This window comes from Bos mutus, chromosome 7, assembly GCF_027580195.1.
Source record: "Bos mutus isolate GX-2022 chromosome 7, NWIPB_WYAK_1.1, whole genome shotgun sequence".
In the NCBI taxonomy this organism is placed as follows: Eukaryota; Metazoa; Chordata; class Mammalia; order Artiodactyla; family Bovidae; genus Bos; species Bos mutus.
Window position 1 is genome coordinate 50,688,185 of NC_091623.1, and position 18,440 is coordinate 50,706,624.

Below are 18,440 nucleotides of genomic sequence, written 5' to 3' on the forward strand. Positions count from 1 at the left end.
GGTCGGACACGACTGAAGCGACTTAGCAGCAGCAGCAGCAGCAGTCTTAAGTATTAGGCAGAGTTTGGGAGTAGAGAATATGAGTGAAGAGTGGTTTGTAAAGATGATATATCTGAGAAGGCAACTCAAGGACTCATGGTCTTAGTAACATAATATTTGAAGAATGAACCCAGAAGATCTTGGTTTCATCAGTGACAGAATTCTAGAGTTGTATGAGGCATTGGTGTACAGCTTGCAACTATATTGTCCCAGGTTCAAATCCTAGCTCTACTATTAGGTTGGTGCAGACACAATTGCGGTTTCAGACTGTGAATCATTATAACTAGGCTGAAACACAAATCTTTATTAATCAAAACTGTTGACCAGTTCTGGCTGCAGGCCTTGCAGTTTTTGGTGCATCTCATTGATTTGTTGAGCATACTTCTCAGATGTAATGGTTTTGCCCTGATTCAGAAAGCTGTAGTGGATCAGACCGGCAGCAGACCACCAAGTTTGGCTTTGGGAGAAGCTTTGGAGCTTTTTGGTTCAACCACTGTTGCCAGTTGTTGTCTAAAATCCACGTTTCGTTGCATGTTACAGTCTGATTGAGAAATGGTTCATTGTTGTGTAGAATAAGAGAAGATGACACTTCAAAACAATGATTTTTTTTTTAAATTTTCGGTCAGCTCATGACCCACTTAACCAAGCTTTTTCACCTTTCCAATTGCATCACACACTGAATGACTGTAGAAAGCTGGACATTGAAGTCTTTGGCAACTTCTTGTGTAGTTGTAAGAGGATCAGCTTTGATGATGGCTTTCAGTTGGTCGCTGTTAACTTCTGATGGCTGCCCACCACGCTCCTCATCGTCAAGGCTCTCGTCTCCTTTGCAGAACTTCTTGAACCACCACTGCACTGTATGTTCATTAGCAGATCCCCAGGCCAAATGTGTTGTTGATGTTGAGAGTTGTCTCCCCTGCTTTACAACCCATTTGAACTTGAAGAAGAAAATCGCTCAAATTTGCTTTTTGTCTAACATCTTTTCCATAATCTAAAATAAATATAAAATACATAGAAAGTAATGTCAAGAGCAGGGGAAAAAAAGGCAAGAAATGTGTATTAAAATGATGTATAACATAATCACATTTATTTAAGAATGCATTCTAATATCAAACAGCAAATTTCAACAGTGCTAAAACTGCGATTACTTTTGCACCAACCTAATACTAACCAAGTGTGTGTGACTTTGGGCAAGTTACTTAAATGTAAGAGCCTCAGTTTCCTCATCAAAAGTAAAAAGAGGATAGCGCCTACTTCATGGGCTGCTATGAGAATTAAATCGAGATAATACAAGGAAATTATTGCATAATGGTTGAAAGCCAGACTGTTGGATCAGATTTGAGTTAAAGTCTCAGTTGTGCCACTAGTACCTGTGATCTAGACAAGTGACTCTCTGACCCTTCCTTTCTTTATGTATGAAGAGTAGTAGTATTTATTTCTAGGAGTTGTGAGGATTAAATGACATAATGTATGTGAAGGGGCAGCCAGTTGGTGAGTGCTCAGAACATGTTAGCTGTTATATGCCCTGTGCAGATTGTGGCAGACAGGCACCCAGCAGTTTTGTCATTACTGCCACCTGTTTGAGGTTTGCTCTCATTTTGCTCTAGTATGTCACTAAGATTATATAGTTTTTACCTTTAAGTTTGGGCTTTCCTGGTGGCTCAGTGGTAAAGAATCTGCCTGCCAGTTCAGGAGATGTGGGTTTGATCCCTGGGTTGGAAAGTCTCCTGGAGAAGGAAATGGCAGCCTACTCCAGGGCTGTAGCCTGTTCCCATGGACAGAGGAACCTGGCAGGCTACAGTCCATGGGATCGCAAAAGAGTAGGACACGACTTAGCAACTAAACAACAACATTGACTGAGCACCTACTATTTGCCAGGCTCTGAAAATATAAAACTATTTAAAATGTAAGTGCAAGGATCCTATAGTAGAGTAGGTGAATGAGATGTAAAAAAAATTAAGGTGGGGTTAAAGAGGCAACATTAGAAATACCTTCAAGGTTCAGAATAGCTCAAAGCAGGAAATTATAGACTCCTGTGTTGGTGAGGGATAGGGAAGGAGTCCTAAATTAATGTTTGTAAAAAGAAAGGTTTGTAGTGTGATTACACTGTTGTAAGGTTTTTGTTTGCAACTCCCTCCCCCAACCCCGTAGATTAAGATCCAAGATCATGTACGTGTTTCCTGCTTATTTTTTCCCAGCACCTGACAGAGTGCTTGAAACAGAAGCAGAAGGTGCTTAGTAAATATTTGTTGAATGAATGATTCTGTAAAGAAAGCTTCCTTAAGGAAGCATGATTTCAGTTGTATTGAATTGCCCTTTTTTTTAAATTATTATTTTTAGTTTTCTTTGAAAACCTGATTTTGAGTTTGAAGGAAAGAATGTTAAGACCACTTTATTAGTGTAACATGCTAGGTCTGACACAGGACGCTGGGAGATAACAATTGGACTGATAAATGCTGAGTAAATGTGTGGTGTGCAGAGGAAAGAGGAGTGGATTTGTGCCTTTGTTGGGAAGGGCTTACAGGGGCTCTGATGTTAACTTGAGTTGCTGTGAAGGGGATGAGTAGGAGTTTCGAGTGAAGGTTGTCTGGTGAAAGGATTAGGATGTATCATTGAAAGATTGTCTTCAAAGTAGGTATGCTTTGATCAACTTTGGACTTGATAGAATGATGCACATGTAAGTGGCTGAAGATGAGTGAGAAAATAGTGCCCTAAATCCAGGTCATAAAGGACTTTGATGTTAGGGTTTTAACTAACTAGGTAGGCAGAAAGGGCCATGTTAGATTTTTAAGCAGGAGAGTTACATGGGCAGGCATCAATCAGGAAGATATAGAGAAGGTTGTTTAAAAGTTGTAGCTGATAAATGAGGGTGTGAATTAACTTTAATAGCTGTAAAAGTGGAAAAGACAGGTTTAGAAGTCCTGAAGAGGTAAAAATTAGTTGGATTTAGTGAAAGATTTGTTAACACCTAGTGAAAATTTGGATTGGAAAAAGTCAATGGGCACCAAGGCTAGTGGCACTACCTTTTGTTTTTCCCTAGCTTACAGTTCTTTGAGGAGCCTGATCAATAAATAAAAGGGTCTTTTTTTGAGAAATGAGTCTATTTCTCCTTTTTTCCCTTGCCTGCCTTTCCTCTGCCCCACTCACTCTTTTTCTTTGTGTTTCTGAAAGAAGTAAACACCAAGAATGGAGGAGAAAATGTAACAAACAAGAAAAGGAAAAGAACTTACCTTTTTGTCTTGTCAGTTAAGATTGGCTGTAATTTGAAATTGGTCATTTGTAGTGATATGGATGAACCTAGAGTATGTCATACAGAGTGAAGTAAGTCAGAAAGAGAAAAACAAATACATATTAACACACACACACACACACACACACACACATATATATATATGGAATCTAGAAAAATGGTACTGATGAACGTATTTGCAGGACAGGACTAGAAACACAGACCTAGGCGATGGACTTGTGGATGTGGGGAAGCAGATAGTGGGACACGTTGAGAGAGCAGCACTCACATACATACACGGCTGTGTGTGAAATAGATGCTAATGGGAGCTGCTGTGGAGCACAGGAAGCTACGCTCCATGTTCTGTGATGACCTAGGGAGTGGGGCTGGGGGCTGCGATGGAGGCTCAAGAGGGAGGGGATCTATGTATGCTTACATCTGATTCATGTTGCTGTACAGCAGAAACTGATGCATTATAAAGCAATCATACTCTAATTAAAAAATAAAAAAATTGGCTATGACTCAACCTTATTTCCCTTGGGAAAAAAATCTGGCCATTACAATTAAATTATTTAACTTTAGAGTGTCTTTTAACAAGTTTTTATACATTGCTGCAGTAAAATCTCATAATAATTTATTAATATTTCAAAATATGAACTAGGTATTAAATGTTTCTCCAGCTGTCTGCAGAATGTTGTTGTGGATTTGTGGATCATTCATTACATCTCATTATATATATCTCTTCATTCTCTTCAAATCTATAATAGTTCTGACCCCAGTTTGTTGAAGGTAGCAGACCAGTTATCCTGGAGAAAGTCCTTCATTGCAGTTGCTGCTTTGGTGTCATCTAGCCAGTTGCTCTGGGCTTCCCTGGTAGCTCTGCTGGTAAAGAATCCACCTGCAATGCAGGAGACGCCAGTTTGATTCCTGGGTCAGAAGTTCCCCTGGACAAGGGATAGGCTATTTACTCCAGTGTTCTTGGGCTTCCCTGGGGGCTGAGACTGTAAAGAATCCACCTGCATTGCAGGAGACCTGGGTTCGATCCTTGGGTTGGGAAGATCCCGTGGAGGAGGAAATTGCAACCTACTCCAGTATTCTTGCCTGGAAATCCCCATGGACAGAGGTGCCTGGTGGGGTACAGTCCATGGGGTTGCAAAGAGTCGAACGTAACTAAGCACAGCACAGCACAGCCAGTTCCTCCAGTTCTGAAAAGGGTAAACATTATTGGTGTGTATTTCATATTCTGTCAGATCAAAAGACCCACAGTGTCTGGTTCTGCCCCTTACTAGTGTTGAGAAGATTGATGAAGAGGTAATAGTTTATTCCTCTGTTGAACATTTTCTACCTTATAATCAAAAAACAACCTGGGTGGTGGTGTTACCTTAGCATTATGCCAGTGCCAGTGATTCATCCCAAGGTTTTAACTCAGTTTATAAGTCTTTGTTTTAGAAAGACTCATTGGGAATTGTGAAATGATATTGTTTTTATTTTTTCATACTTCATTTATTGTCTTTCTTTTGTAAAATGGGACTTTTTTTCACCTGGGCCATTTGATGACTGAAATAGAGTACCCATTGAAAGGATAGACGCTTAAATCTTTTTATTTAGTACTAAATTTCTTAGTTTGGAAGCTGCCTCAAATGGTGTTTGGCTTGCAGTTAGGGTCCCCCACCGGACCCCTTCCCCTCTCCTCCTCCCTCCACTTCTCTGTTACCCTTCCTCCTGTGTATTTTTAAGCCATTACATAAAATCTTTAATAATGTAAGCATATCTTTCTGTCTGGTAAATAATGTCCTGTATTTCTTCAAGATAAATAATTATTTTATTCTAAGATAATGAAAAACCATTTCTCTGAGGTCTAGATCAGGGACAGGTTTTATGCTGCCAGTATCAGTAATGATGTTTGGCATTGGATTGGGGGAGTTGAAGATTGACTAGTCTGGGGTTATATACATGCTGACTCTGGCCTAGCTATTTTTTAAAAGTCTTATAATTTTCCTTGGCAATTTTCCAGTCAGTTTTGAAAACCTTTTACTCTTTTCAGATAGTAATCTGCAGCGACATGCTGTATTTTTTAGAGAGCAAGAGCTGCTTGTTGATTTCAAGGCCTGAGGAAAAATCCTGAATTGTTTGTGTTCTTATGTCCTTTTTACTACCTAGTTTCCAATACTGTGTTCTGTTGGACTCCAAGAAAAATGGGTGGAATTGCTTAGTGGGCAGATATGCTTCTCAGAAGGGCTTAATTGTCCAGTTTGCTACCATTTCTTTTATTCTGTCATGTTCTTTTCGCACTCTCGGGCATTTGGAAAATAAAGACTGTGCCTCTTTCAAGTTTAGAGTGATGTGCTGTCTCTTAAATTTTAAGACAACCCATCACATGTCTTGAAAACTCAGAAAGGGAGTGGCTGGCTGCCTAGGCAGAAATCATGACTCTTGATGGAATGACCCCAGGTCTAAGACCTGGATTTCAGATTTCAGTCCTGTAATACTTTTATTTATTCTCTGAAGCATGAACTCTGGACATTGATCCACACTAACTAAGCTTGCATGAGATTGGTAAATCAGACTTCTGAACTTTCACTAAGTCAAATGATTTAATAACTCAAAGGGAACCCTCTTACACTGTTGGTGGGAACGCAAACTGGTATAGCCACTGTGGAGAACAGTGTGGAGATTCCTTAAAAAACTGAGAATAGAACTGTCATACAAACCAACCTCACTGCTGGGCATACACACTGAGGAAACCAGAATTAAGAGACACATGTACCCAAGTGTTCATTGCAGCGCTGTTTACAATAGCTGGGACATGGAAGCAACCTTGATGTCCATTGACAGATGAATGAATAAGGAAGATGTGGTACATATACACAATGGAATATTGCTCAGCTATAAAAAGGCACACATTTGAGTTATTTCTAATGAGGTGGATGAAATTGGAGCCTAATATATAAAGTGGAGTAAGAAAGAGAAACACCAATACCGTATATTAACACATACATATGGAATTTAAAAAGACGGTGATGATGATCCTATATGCAAGGCAGCAAAAGAGACAGATGTAAAGAACAGACTTTTAGAAGAAGGGGAGGGTGGGATGAATTGAGAGAATAGTATTGAAACATGTATATTACCATATGTGAAATAGATGACCAGTGCAAGTTCAGTGCATGAAGCAGGGCACTCAAAGCCAGTGCTCTGGGACAACCCAGAGGGATGGGTTGGGGAGGGAGAGGGAGTGGTTCAAGATGGGGGGGACACATGTGCACCCATGGCTGATTCATATCAATGTATGGCAGAAACCATCACAATATTGTAAAATAATTATTCTCCAATTACAGTATATTAGTTTAAAAAAATAGCTCATAGGACCAAAATACTAACCTTAGCTGAATACAGCAGCTTATCATTAAATTCTATTTGGAAAGCCAGTGAAGATCAGATGGTTGCTTTGTAAGTAAAATCTAGTCAGAACAGTGGCATTTGAGTGATCATAAGGACTCTTAAGGGATGTTGTCATTAAGCTCTGGTTGCCTTACACAGTGTTTTGTTATTACTGGTATATTCATATGATTCACAGTAGGCACTTGCTTTGCCAGCTTGTCCTCTAGATGGAATAGGAACAGTTCTTGACAGTATAGCTCTTTGTTAGGTATGTTTTGTATTAGTCTAAAAACTTCAGTCATTGCTATTCTGGAGAAATCAACATGTAGGAGAACAGTTTTATTAAGAATATTTAACAAAACAAAAACTAGATATTCTGTTCCTTGTGCAGGTGGTTAGTCTCACTATTTACTTACCTTTTTCAAAAAGGGATTACTTACCTCTTCCTGTGTTTTGACTACATAGTCAAAACCATCTTTGTGTTTGAAAAATAGCTCTAGTTCTCATCAGTACAGAAGCGGCATAACATAATGAAAGTAGCTTTAGCCCTTTTCTAATTTTTTTACTGTGTAAAATATACATAACATAAAGTTTACCATGTTAACCATTTTTAAGTGTAGCATTCAGTGTTATTAGATACATTGATGATGTTATGCAGCCATCACCATCATCCTTCTTTGCAACTCTTTTCTTTTTGTAAAACTAAAACCTCAAACCCATTTAGCAGTAACTCCATTTGAGGTAAGTAATTGCTGACTGGCTCACTTTAACTTCATATGATAGTGGGTTTTTCTCCAGCTTTGTTTAGCTGTGTAAGGTATCCAGAGTAGGTGTTCAATTCAGTTGCTCAGTTGTGTCCGACTCTTTGCTACCCCATGAACTGGAGCATGCCAGGCTTTCCTATCTATCATCGTCTCCTGGAGCTCGCTCAAACTTTTGTCCATCGAGTCGGAGATGCCATCCAACCATCTCATCCTCTGTCATTCCCTTCTCCTCCTGCCTTCAATCTTTTCCAGCATCAGAGTCTTTACCAATGAGTCAGTTCTTCGCATCAGGTGGCCAAAGTATTAGAGCTTCAGCGTCAGTCCTTCCAGTGAATATTCAGGATTGATTTCCTTTAGGATTGACTGGTTTGATCTCCTTGCAGTCCAAGGGACTCTCAAGAGTCTTCTCCAACACCACAGTTCAAAAGCATCAATTCTCTGGTGCTCAGCTTTCTTTATGGTCCAGCTCTCACATCCATACGTGACTACTGGAAAGACTGTAGCTTTGATTAGACGGATCCTTGTTGGCAAAGTAATGTCTCTGCTTTTTAATACGAATTTTAAAATAATGACAAGCAAAATGCACAGTAGTCCCAGTATCAGCTTAGATATAATTCTTCCAGTTTGTCTGATTCTCATAAATGTTTTTTACACTTAATTTGGTCACATTAGACCCAGATGAGGCTTATACATTACATCTGATTGCTGTGCCTCATAAGTCATTTAATATCAGTTTCCTTTTCATATAATTTATTTGTTGGGGAAATTGGGCCTTCTGTCATGTAGAACTTTCTGTTGTCTGCATCTGGCTGGCTGTATTATTGTGGCATTATTTTAAGAGTTAAGAAAAAATTTTTTTACTCATAGTAAAATATACATAGCAAAATATGCTATTTTAATAATCATTTTAAGTGTGCAGTTCAGTAGTGTTAAGTATATTCACATTATTGTGTCTTATGTTACTTTTACCATATTCCTCTGTCTCCTTACTTGATATAAACTGGTTCCAGATCTAGAGAGGCTTATTTGATTCAAGTTCAGTCTTGTAGTTTTTTTTTTGGATGAAGGGGCAAGAGTGTACATAGTATTGACATATAAGTCTAGTTGTCCTGAGATTGATCCTTGGGTTGAGGTCTTACAGTCTGATCTATTTAAATTTTTTCCATTGGACATTTTTCACCTGATTCCTTTATTAGCCATTAATGGTCATCCGTTTTTTTCATTAAAGGTTGTGAAATAGTGGTTTTTCTAATTATGTAACTTTCTGCATTTATTAGCTAGAATTCTGTTAAGAACATTTCCTCAACTAGTTTCTGCCAGAAATGCTGGATAAATACTTGATTCTTTCCCTTTATTTTCCAACTTCAGGTGACAGGTTTTTTGTTTTTCTTTCATCAGAGTTTTGGAGTCATACAGTTTAAAATTGATTCGTAGTCTTCCTTTTGTTGTTCAGATTGTCTTATCTTGGCCAGTGGGATCTCTTCAAGCTAACTCCTGTGCCCTTCACAGCTAGAGCATCTTTCTTAGTGTCCAGGCTTGTTTATATTTTTCCAATCCCATTCTTGAAATCTTCCATTTCTTTTAGGAGTTCCTAGTTTGTTTTGGTGGGAAATTGTGTTTAGAGATCATAATATGGATGTCTACTTTTTAAAAAGATGTTATTTTCAGCTATTTGACTCTTTCAAATATTGATTGGTTTCTTTTCTTGATTCAACAGGCATGCCCAAAGAAAAATACGAGCCCCCTGACCCTCGGAGGATGTACACAATTATGTCCTCTGAGGAAGCAGCAAATGGAAAGAAATCTCATTGGGTGGAGCTTGAAATAAGTGGTAAGACATACACGGCTAAATTTATGGTTTGGAAGTTAAGATCTAGTAATGCCAGTACACAAGGGAAGCAATGCTGTATTTTACCAATGCTGATTTGTCTTAGAAGCTGAAATGTTCAGTAGGAAAAACATGGTTTGAGTCAAAGTTCAGAACCCATTCATTGCTTATTTTCTCACTGTCAGTGTCCTTTTATAAAATCAAGATGATAATATCAAAGATGAAATGAAAATAGCATATGTAGTGATTAGTATACAAAGGTTTGTCCTGTTCCTTAATTCTCTGATGACGTAGGGTAGGGATTTTTGTGTTATCCAGTTACAGGTTTCCAATGAGGTGGGGAATGCCTGTTTGGCTGTAGATTCTGGGATAGATTTATTTCTCCTTATTTTCTGAATTTGTGTTTCAGTCTGAGTCTCTGGGGACAGCCTTGTTCAGAAACACAAAATCTTGAAAGAGTTTGAAGCAGCTCTCAGGATTCCCTTCTGCCTTTAATGCAAGTCTTCAAAAATATGGCCAAGGGGCGTGATTGCTTCTTAAGGCAACCAGGGCTAAAGAAATTTTGTGTTCATGTTGGCCTAACATGCCTCCTCATGCTTTCCTTCTAGTTTTTCTTGACTCTTGCTTTCTGAAATAATATTGACCAAATTGTCTTTTCTTTCACCTGGCTGCCCTTGATATTTTTAAAAGTTTAATGCAACAAACATACTGAGTATATGCTATGTGTAAAACATTTTCCAGGTGCTGTACTAGGCATATGTAAGATATATAGGTGGGGGGGAAGGTCTGTTTCATTCTGACGCTTTTGACATATTACTGGGCGAGAGGAAGGGACTATGCCAGTGTGAGTAACTAATAGACAAAACATAGCTGTGAAGTCTAAGTAGAAAAGTGCTGTACAGAAAGCAAAAGGAGGTAGTGATAGTAGCATCTCTCCCCTGTCAGCTCCGAAGTTCTGATTACTTATTGAGTAACCTAAGCACCTTCATGCAGCCATGGTAGAGGTTGGTACCTATATGGGTCTCTCCTGTTTTCCCTCTTCCAGTTTCTGGAGTGCTGGTGTAGAGTGGTGGGAGAGTGAAATTTCTCTCTTCTTTTGGCTGTCCTGTCAAATTTGATTTTCTCTGTCAGAGAGCCTTTGAAGCATAGGCAATTACTGTTCCAACTTCCCCTTTTAATTTCTGCAGGGTTGGTATTTAACTATATTTTTCTTTTTTCAGTCTGTATTAGCAGTTTTTGAATTACAAGTCGTTTGCTTCTAGGAAATTTGGATAATCTATAAAGTGTTCACTTAGGTTAGTGAGGTTATATCTCAGAGGTAAAGGGGATTTTTCTCTGTCTGCTCACTCTACCTTATGTTTGGAACTCAGTGGCAATTTGGAGTCATTGTTCTCTGCTTACTCTGAACTTTGGGAAGAGATCTGTGTAGAAGATAGGAATGAAAAGGAGAGATTTTTCCTTTAAAATAGCATTCTTAACAGTTTTATCTTTACCAAGTGTTGTGGAGGATAAGCTGTTGATTGAATAGGTCTGGTGGAATAAGACCTTGTAATTAACAAAACCACTATCAGGAAGGTCACTTTATTATCTTAATACATGAATATAAACTCCAGTGTGTAGAAATTTTCAAGACTGAATTCATTTCATGCTAAGATTAGAGTTATCATGTATATTATATACTCTAGCATTCCTTAAGATCTGTGATACAAAATTCTAGGGATCTGAGGTCACTGAATTCTGGACCTGAAGTAATCTCATATATTCTTCTGGTTCTAGGGAGATGAGTGGTTAGATCCTTGTGCCATTGGAGGTAGCCAGATAATCCAAATGGCTGTTAGTCATTTACTTTTTTAAAGAAGGCCATTTTTTTAATGGTAAAATCAAACACAGATAAAGAAAACCCCAGAAGCATATTAGTGAATTATTTTAAGGCCAGAAGCCTAGTAATACCCAGGTCAAGAATTAGAAGTTTTCTGATCAGTCCAATAGGCATGAAACGCATGTGGCTACTGAGCATTTGAAATGTGCTTAGATTAGTCCAGGGCTTCCCTCAGTGGCTCAGTGGCAAAGAATCCTCCTGCCAGTGCAGGGCCCATGGTTTCCATCCTTGGTTTGGGAAGATCTCACGTGCCTTGGAACACCTAAGCCCATACACCACAACTAGTGGCCTGTGCTCTAGAACGCATGCTCTGCAACAGGAGAAGCCATCACAGTGAAAAGCCTCTGCTTGCAGCAACTAGAGAAAGCCCATGTGCAGCAACGAAGATCTAGCACAACCAAAAATAAATAAAAAATCTGAAAAAGAAATGTCCTTAGTCCAAACTAGGATGTAGTCTAAGTATAAAACATTTGCCTGATTTCAGAGAATTATAAAAAAGAGATGTAAAACCCTTTGTTAATAACTTGATATTAATGAAATAAATGTTTTAGATATAGAGGATTAAATATTATATTACAGTTTAAAAAAAAGGAATTAGAAGTTTTTCACTTTTCCCAGAACCCCTTCCACACCACAGCCAAACACAATCCCTTCCCCACTCCCCAAAAGTAACTGTTACTCTAACTTTTATAGTAATCACTTCTTTTGTTTCCTTAGGGCTTGCCTGGTAGCTCAGATGGTAAAGAATCCGCCTGCAATGCGGGAGACCTAGGTTTGATCCCTGTGTTGGGAAGATTTCCTGGAGGAGGGCATGGCAGTATGGCAATACATTTCCAGTATTCTTGCCTGGAGAATCCCCATGGATGAGGAGCCTGGCGGGGTTGCACAGAGTTGGACATGACTGATAACTAAACACAAGTGTTAAGAGTTTAGTGCTCAATTTACATGTTCCCTGTCCATCCTTTTCTTTACAATTTATCTGTTGAACTTCTTATTACCCTGCAGTATGTATTCTCCTGCATGCAGTTCAACATGTTTTTCATCCATATTTGCAAGTAGGATGCAGAGACTTGATCAAGAGTTGGATTTAAGACCCTTGACAGGACTGAAGACTGCGTTATGTGTGTGGTATTATTCTTTTTCTTTAGGAGGCACATAAGATACAAAAGCCTTCTTTTCTACTGATGTTCAGTGCCTAGAGCCATTAATTCTTTGAAGGTTGCAAAATAGTGATAGATGAGCTGTATCTGTTAAGAGATACTTTCCCTCATCTTAAAATTTTATTTTATTTTATCTTGGGCTTCCCAGGTGGTGCTAGTGGTAAAGAACCCTCCTGCCAATGCAGGAGACACAAGCAATGCTTGATCCTGGGTTGGGAAGATCCCCTGGAGGAGGGCATGGTGACCACTCCAGTATTCTTGCTTGGAGGATCCCATGGACAGAGGAGCCTGGCAGGCTACAGTCCACAGGCTCGCAAAGAGTCGGACACGACTGAGTGACCTATGGTGCACACAGTTGATTTATTCCCTCATTTATTAATTGATTGCTCAAGATATAAATTTGTATAGGAGAGGTAGAAAAGAATGCTTCTTTCTTTCCTTTTATTTACGAGTTTTCAGGATAACCTGTTGTCCTTTGAAGGTGACCAATCAGATTTTTAAAGTTTCATTTTTAAAGTATCCAGTGGTTTAAGAATCCAACTTCCAATTCAGGGAATTCAGGTTTGATCCTTGGTCCAGGAACTAGGATCTCACATGCTGCAGAGTGACTAAGGCCTTGTGCCACAACTACTGAGCTGATGTGCCACAACTGGAGAAACCCCCGTGCCACAAGGAATAATCCCACGCCGCAGCTGAGGCTCTACCGATCCAAAAATAATTAAAGAAATAAAGTATTTTACTATTATATTTGGGTTTCAAACATATGCTGTGAGTTGTCATTATTCCTCTTTATTTTATTGCTTAAAATTGTCCTCTTTTGCCGTAGGCTTGATGGCAGTCAGATTTCTTTTCATTATTCAGTTCAGTTCAGTTTCCCAGTCGTGTCCTACTCTTTGTGACCCCAGGGACTGCAGCATGCCAGGCTTCCCGTCCATCACCAACTCCTGGAGCTTGCTCAGACACGTCCATCGAGTTGGTGATGCCATCCAACCTTGTCCTCCTTCGTCCCTTTCTCCTTCTGCCTTCAATCTTTCCCAGCAACAGGGTCCTTTCTAATGAGTTGGTTCTTCGTATCAGGTGGCCTGCGTATTGGAACTTCATCCTCAGCATCAGTCCTTCCAATGAATATTCAGGACTGATTTCCTTTAGGATTGACTGGTTTGATCTTGTAGTCCAAGGGACTCTCAAGAGTCTTCTCCACCCTCACAGTTCAAAAGCATCAATTCTTTGGTGCTCAGCTTTCTTTATAGTTCATTATTATTTTCTCTTTTTTGCTTAGATGCTCAAAGGATTTTTTCCCTTTAAAGTCAGTAATTTTTACTTGAATATATTTTGGTATTGGTTGTTCTACTTTGATATTCTTAGGTATAGTATGCTCTTTCAATGTGTAGTTTGAGTTTTTTCTCTTTTAATTTCAGGGAAGTTTCCTTGAAATTAAAATAGCTTGAATAGCTTTAGTGTTTGTTCTGAGTCCTTTCTTCACTTTTTCTTTCAGAGAGATTTATTCTCTGAATTTGAATATTTACATATTTGTCTCAGAATCACTTTAAAGACAGAGTACAGTAAGTTCACTCCCTTACTGTTGTACCATTCTTTTACATGTACAGTCAGACAGTCGTTCAGCCACCATCACAATTACAATATGGAATGATTTCATCACTGCAGAAAACTTCACCCTGTTCCATTTTAGGCAGACTGTCCCCCCACTTTCGGCCCCTGGAAACTACTGAGTTTTAATTTTTTTTTTTTTTTTTACTAAACTGTTTTAGGTTCATAGCACCTTTGATGTAAAGTACAGTGTATGATCCTTCCACTGTCAACATCCCCCACCAGAGTGGTGCATTTGTTACATCCATGAATCTGCTTTCGCACCCCAAGTTCATAGTTTACTTTAGAGTTCACTCTTGATATTGTAGATTTTTGGGGTTTAGACAAACATATAATTAAATGTATCCATCACTGTCATATCATACAGAGTAGTATAACTGCCCCGAGAGTCCTCTGTGCTCTCCCTGTTCGTTCCTGCTTCACTCTGCCTGAACCCCTGATCTTTTTACTCTCGCCATTGTTTTGCCTTTTCTATCCTTGGGATCAAACAGTGTGTAGACTTCTTAGATTGGGTTCTTTGACTTAGTAATATGCATTTAAGTTCCTCCATGTGTTTTCATGGCTTGATACTTCATATATTTTTAGTGCTAAGTGATATTCCATTGTCTAGATATATCACAGTTTATCCATTCACTTACTGAAGGACATCTTGATTATTTCCAAGTTTTGGCAATTATGAATAAAGCTGCTACAGATGTCCACATGCAGATTTTTGTGTGTTTGATGTAGGTTTTCAACTCCTGGGTAAATGGCAAGGCGCGTGATGATGAGAATGTTTAATTTTGTAAAAAAAAAAAAAAAAAAGCCAGACTATTCCAAAATGGCTATTATTTGGCATTTCCACTAGCAGTGAATGAGAGTTCCTATTGCTCTATATCCTCTCCAGCATTTGACATTGTTCTGGGTTTTGCCCATTATAATGGGTATGTATAGTGGTATCTCATTGTTATTTTAATTTTCATTTCCCTGATGATAAATGATTAAGAGCATCTTTTCATATAATTATTTACTATGGACATATCTTCATTGGCAAGGTGGTGTCTGTTCAGTTCACCCCCCCAGTTTTTTTTTTTTGATTTTTTTAAAAATTATTTTTAATTGGAGGATAATTGCTTTAGAATATTATGTTGGTCTCTGCCATACATCAACATGAATCAGCCATAGGTATACATACATCTTCTCTCTCTTGAACCTCCCTCCCACCTCCCACCCCATCCTGCCCCTGCATCATACAGCAAATTTCCATTGGCTGTCTGTTTTACATTATGGTAATATATGTGTTTTCATACTACACTCTCAATTCATCCCATCCTCTCCTTCCTCCACTGAGTTCATAAGTCTTTTCTCTGTCTGCAGTCCTTTGCTGCCCTGCAAATAGGTTTATCAGTACCAGACTTGGCAGCAGTAGCAGCGTATATACACATTAATTACAATACTCTTTCTGTCTTCATTCTATATAAAAAGTTCTAGATTCAGTCATTAGGACTGATTCAAGTGTGTTCTTTTCTATGGCTGAGTAAAATGTCATTTAATTTAGATGACCATTACATTACTACTGTAGGCATGAATCCCTTAGAAGAAATGGAGTAGCCCTCATTGTCAACAAAAGAGTCTGAAATGCAGTTTTTGGGTACAGTCTCAAAAATGACAGAATGATCCTGTTCATTTACAAGGCAAACCATTCAATACCATAGTAATCTAAGTCTATCCCCCAACCACTAATGCTGAAGAAGCTGGAGTTGAACGGATCTATGAAGAACTAAAAGACCTCCTAGAACTAACACCAAAAAAAAGATGTCCTTTTCGTCACAGGGGACTAGAATGCAAAAGTAGAAAGTCAAGAGATACCTGGACTAACTGGCAAATTTGGCCTTTGAGTACAAAATGAGGCAGGCAAGGGCTCACAGTTTTGCCAAGAGAACAGACTGTTCATAGCAGACACCCTCTTGCAACAATACAAGAAACAACTCTATGCATAGACATCACCAGATGGTCCATATCAAAATCAGATTGCTTATACATTTTGCAGCTGAAGATGGAGAAGCTGTATACAGTCAGCAAAAACAAGACCTGGAGCTGACTGTGGCTCAGATCATGAACTCCTTATTGCCAAATTCAGACTTAAGTTCAAGAAAGTAGGGAAAACCATAAGACCATTCAGGTATGACCTAAATCAAGTCACTTGTGATTATACAGTAGAAGTGACAAATAAATTCAAGGGATTAGATCTGATAGAGGGCCTGAAGAAATACAGATGGAGGTTCATAACATTGTCTAGGAGGTGGTGATTAAGACCATCCTCAAGAAAAAGAACTGCAAACAGGCAAAATGGTTCTCTGAAGAGGGCTTACAAATAGAAGCGAAAGGCAAAGGAGAAAAGGAAAGATGTATCCATCTGAATGCCGAGTTCCGAAGAATAGCAAGGAGAGATAAGAAAGCCTTCCTCGGTGATCAGTGCAAAGAAATAGAGGAAAACAATAGAATGGGGAAGACTAGAGATCTCTTCAAGAAAATCAGAGATACCAAAGGAACATTTCATGCGAAGATGGGCTCGATAAAGGACAGAAATGGTATGGACCTAACAGAAGCAGAAGATATTAAGACGTGGCAAGAATACACAGAAGAATTGTACAAAAAAAGATCTGAATGATGTGGATAACCATGATGGTGTGACGACTCATGTAGAGCCAGACATCTTGGAGTGCAAAGTCAAATGGGCTTTAGGAAGCATCACTATGAACAAAGCTAGTGGAGGTGATGGAATTTCAGCAGAGATATTTCAAATCCTAAAGGATGATGCTGTGAAAGTGTTGCACTCAATATGCCAGCAAATTTGGAAAAATTTGGAAGTGGCCACAGGACTGGGAAAGGTCAGGTTTCATTGTAGTCCCAAAGAAAGGCAATGCCAGAGAATGTTCAAACTGCCACATAATTACACTCATCTTATGTGCTAGCAAAGTAATGCTGAAAATTCTCCAAGCCAGACTTCAACAGTACATGAACTGAGAACTTACAGGTGTTTAAGCTGGATTTACAAAAGACAGAGGAACCAGAGATCAAATTGCCAACATCCATTGGATGATAGAAAAAATCAGAGAATTCCAGCAAAATATCTGCTTCATTGACTACACTAAAGCCTTTGACTGTGGGGATCACAACAAACTGTGGAAAATTCTTCAAAAGAAGGGAATACCAGACCACCTTACTTGCCTCCTGAGATACCTGTATGCAGGTCAGGAAGCAACAGTTAGAACTGTACATGAAACAGTGGACTGGTTTCAAATTGGGAAAGCAGTATGTCAAGGCTATATATTGTCACCCTGCTTATTTAACTTATGTGCAGAGTACATTGTGCAAAATGCTGGGCTGAATGAAGCTCAAGCTGGAATCAAGATTGCTGGGAGAAATATCAATAACCTCAGATATGTAGATGACACCATCCTTATGGCAGAAAGTGAAGAGGAACTAAAGAGCCTCTTAGTGAAAGAGGAGAGTGAAAAAACTGGCTTAAAACTCAACATTCAAAAACAAAGATCATGGCATCTGGTCTCATCACTTCATGGCAGATAGATGGGGAAACAATGGAAACAGTGATAGACTTTATTTTTGGGGGCTCCAAAATCAGTGGAGCTGGTGAGTGCAGTCATGAGATTAAAACATGCTTGCTCCTTAGAAGGAAAGCTATGACCAACCTAAATAGCATATTAAAAAGCAGAGAGATTACTTTGCTGACAAAGGTTTGTATAGTTGAAACTGGTTTTTCCAGTAGTCATGTACAGATGGGGAACTGGACCATAATGCTGAGTGCTGAAGAATTGATACTTTTGAACTGTGGTATTGGAGAAGACTCTTGAGAGTTCCATGGAACACAGGCAGATCCAACCAGTCCATCCAAAAGGAAATCAGTCCTGAATATTCATTTGAAGGACTGATGCTAAAGCTGAACCTCCAGTACTTTGGCTACATGCGAAGTAGTGAAGTGAAATCTCTCAGTCATGTCCAACTCCTTTGCGACCCCAGGGACAGTAGCCTGCACCAGGCTCCTCCGTCCATGGGATTTTCTAGGCAGGAGTACTGGAGTGGGTTGCCATTTCCTTCTCCAGGGAAGAACTGTCTAATTGGAAAAGACTCTGATACTGGGAATGATTGAAGGCAGGAGGAGAAGGGGACGACAGAGGATGAGATGGCTGAATGGCATCACTGACTCAATGGACATGAACTTGAGTAAGCTCCGGGAGTTGGTGATGGACAGGGAGGCCTGGCATGCTGCGATTCATGGGGTCGCAGAGTCGGACACGACTGAGCGACTGAACTGAACTGAAAATGTCATTGTGTATATGTACCACAACAACTTCTTTATCCATTCATCTGTTGATGAACATCTAGGTTGCTTCTATGTTCATGTTGTTGTTTTACAGTCACTAAGTTATATCTGACTCTTTGTGATCCCATGGACTGCAGCATGCCAGGCTTTCCTGTCCTTCACTATCTCCTGGAGTTTGCTCAAACTCATGTTCATTGAGTCAGTGATGCCATCCAACCATTTCATCCT

General features: G+C 39.2%; 1 protein-coding gene across 2 annotated transcripts in view; it reads left to right on the forward strand.

The window, feature by feature from the left end:
* CNOT6 (CCR4-NOT transcription complex subunit 6) overlaps positions 1-18,440 on the forward strand; it is an 81,426-nt gene that overhangs the window by 10,061 nt on the left and 52,925 nt on the right. For both annotated transcript variants that reach the window (XM_070373505.1, XM_070373504.1), the window contains exon 2: positions 9,131-9,244. In XM_070373505.1, coding sequence (XP_070229606.1) covers positions 9,133-9,244 — 112 coding nt within the window. In that variant the 5' untranslated portion in view covers positions 9,131-9,132. The remainder of the gene's footprint in view (positions 1-9,130; positions 9,245-18,440) is intronic.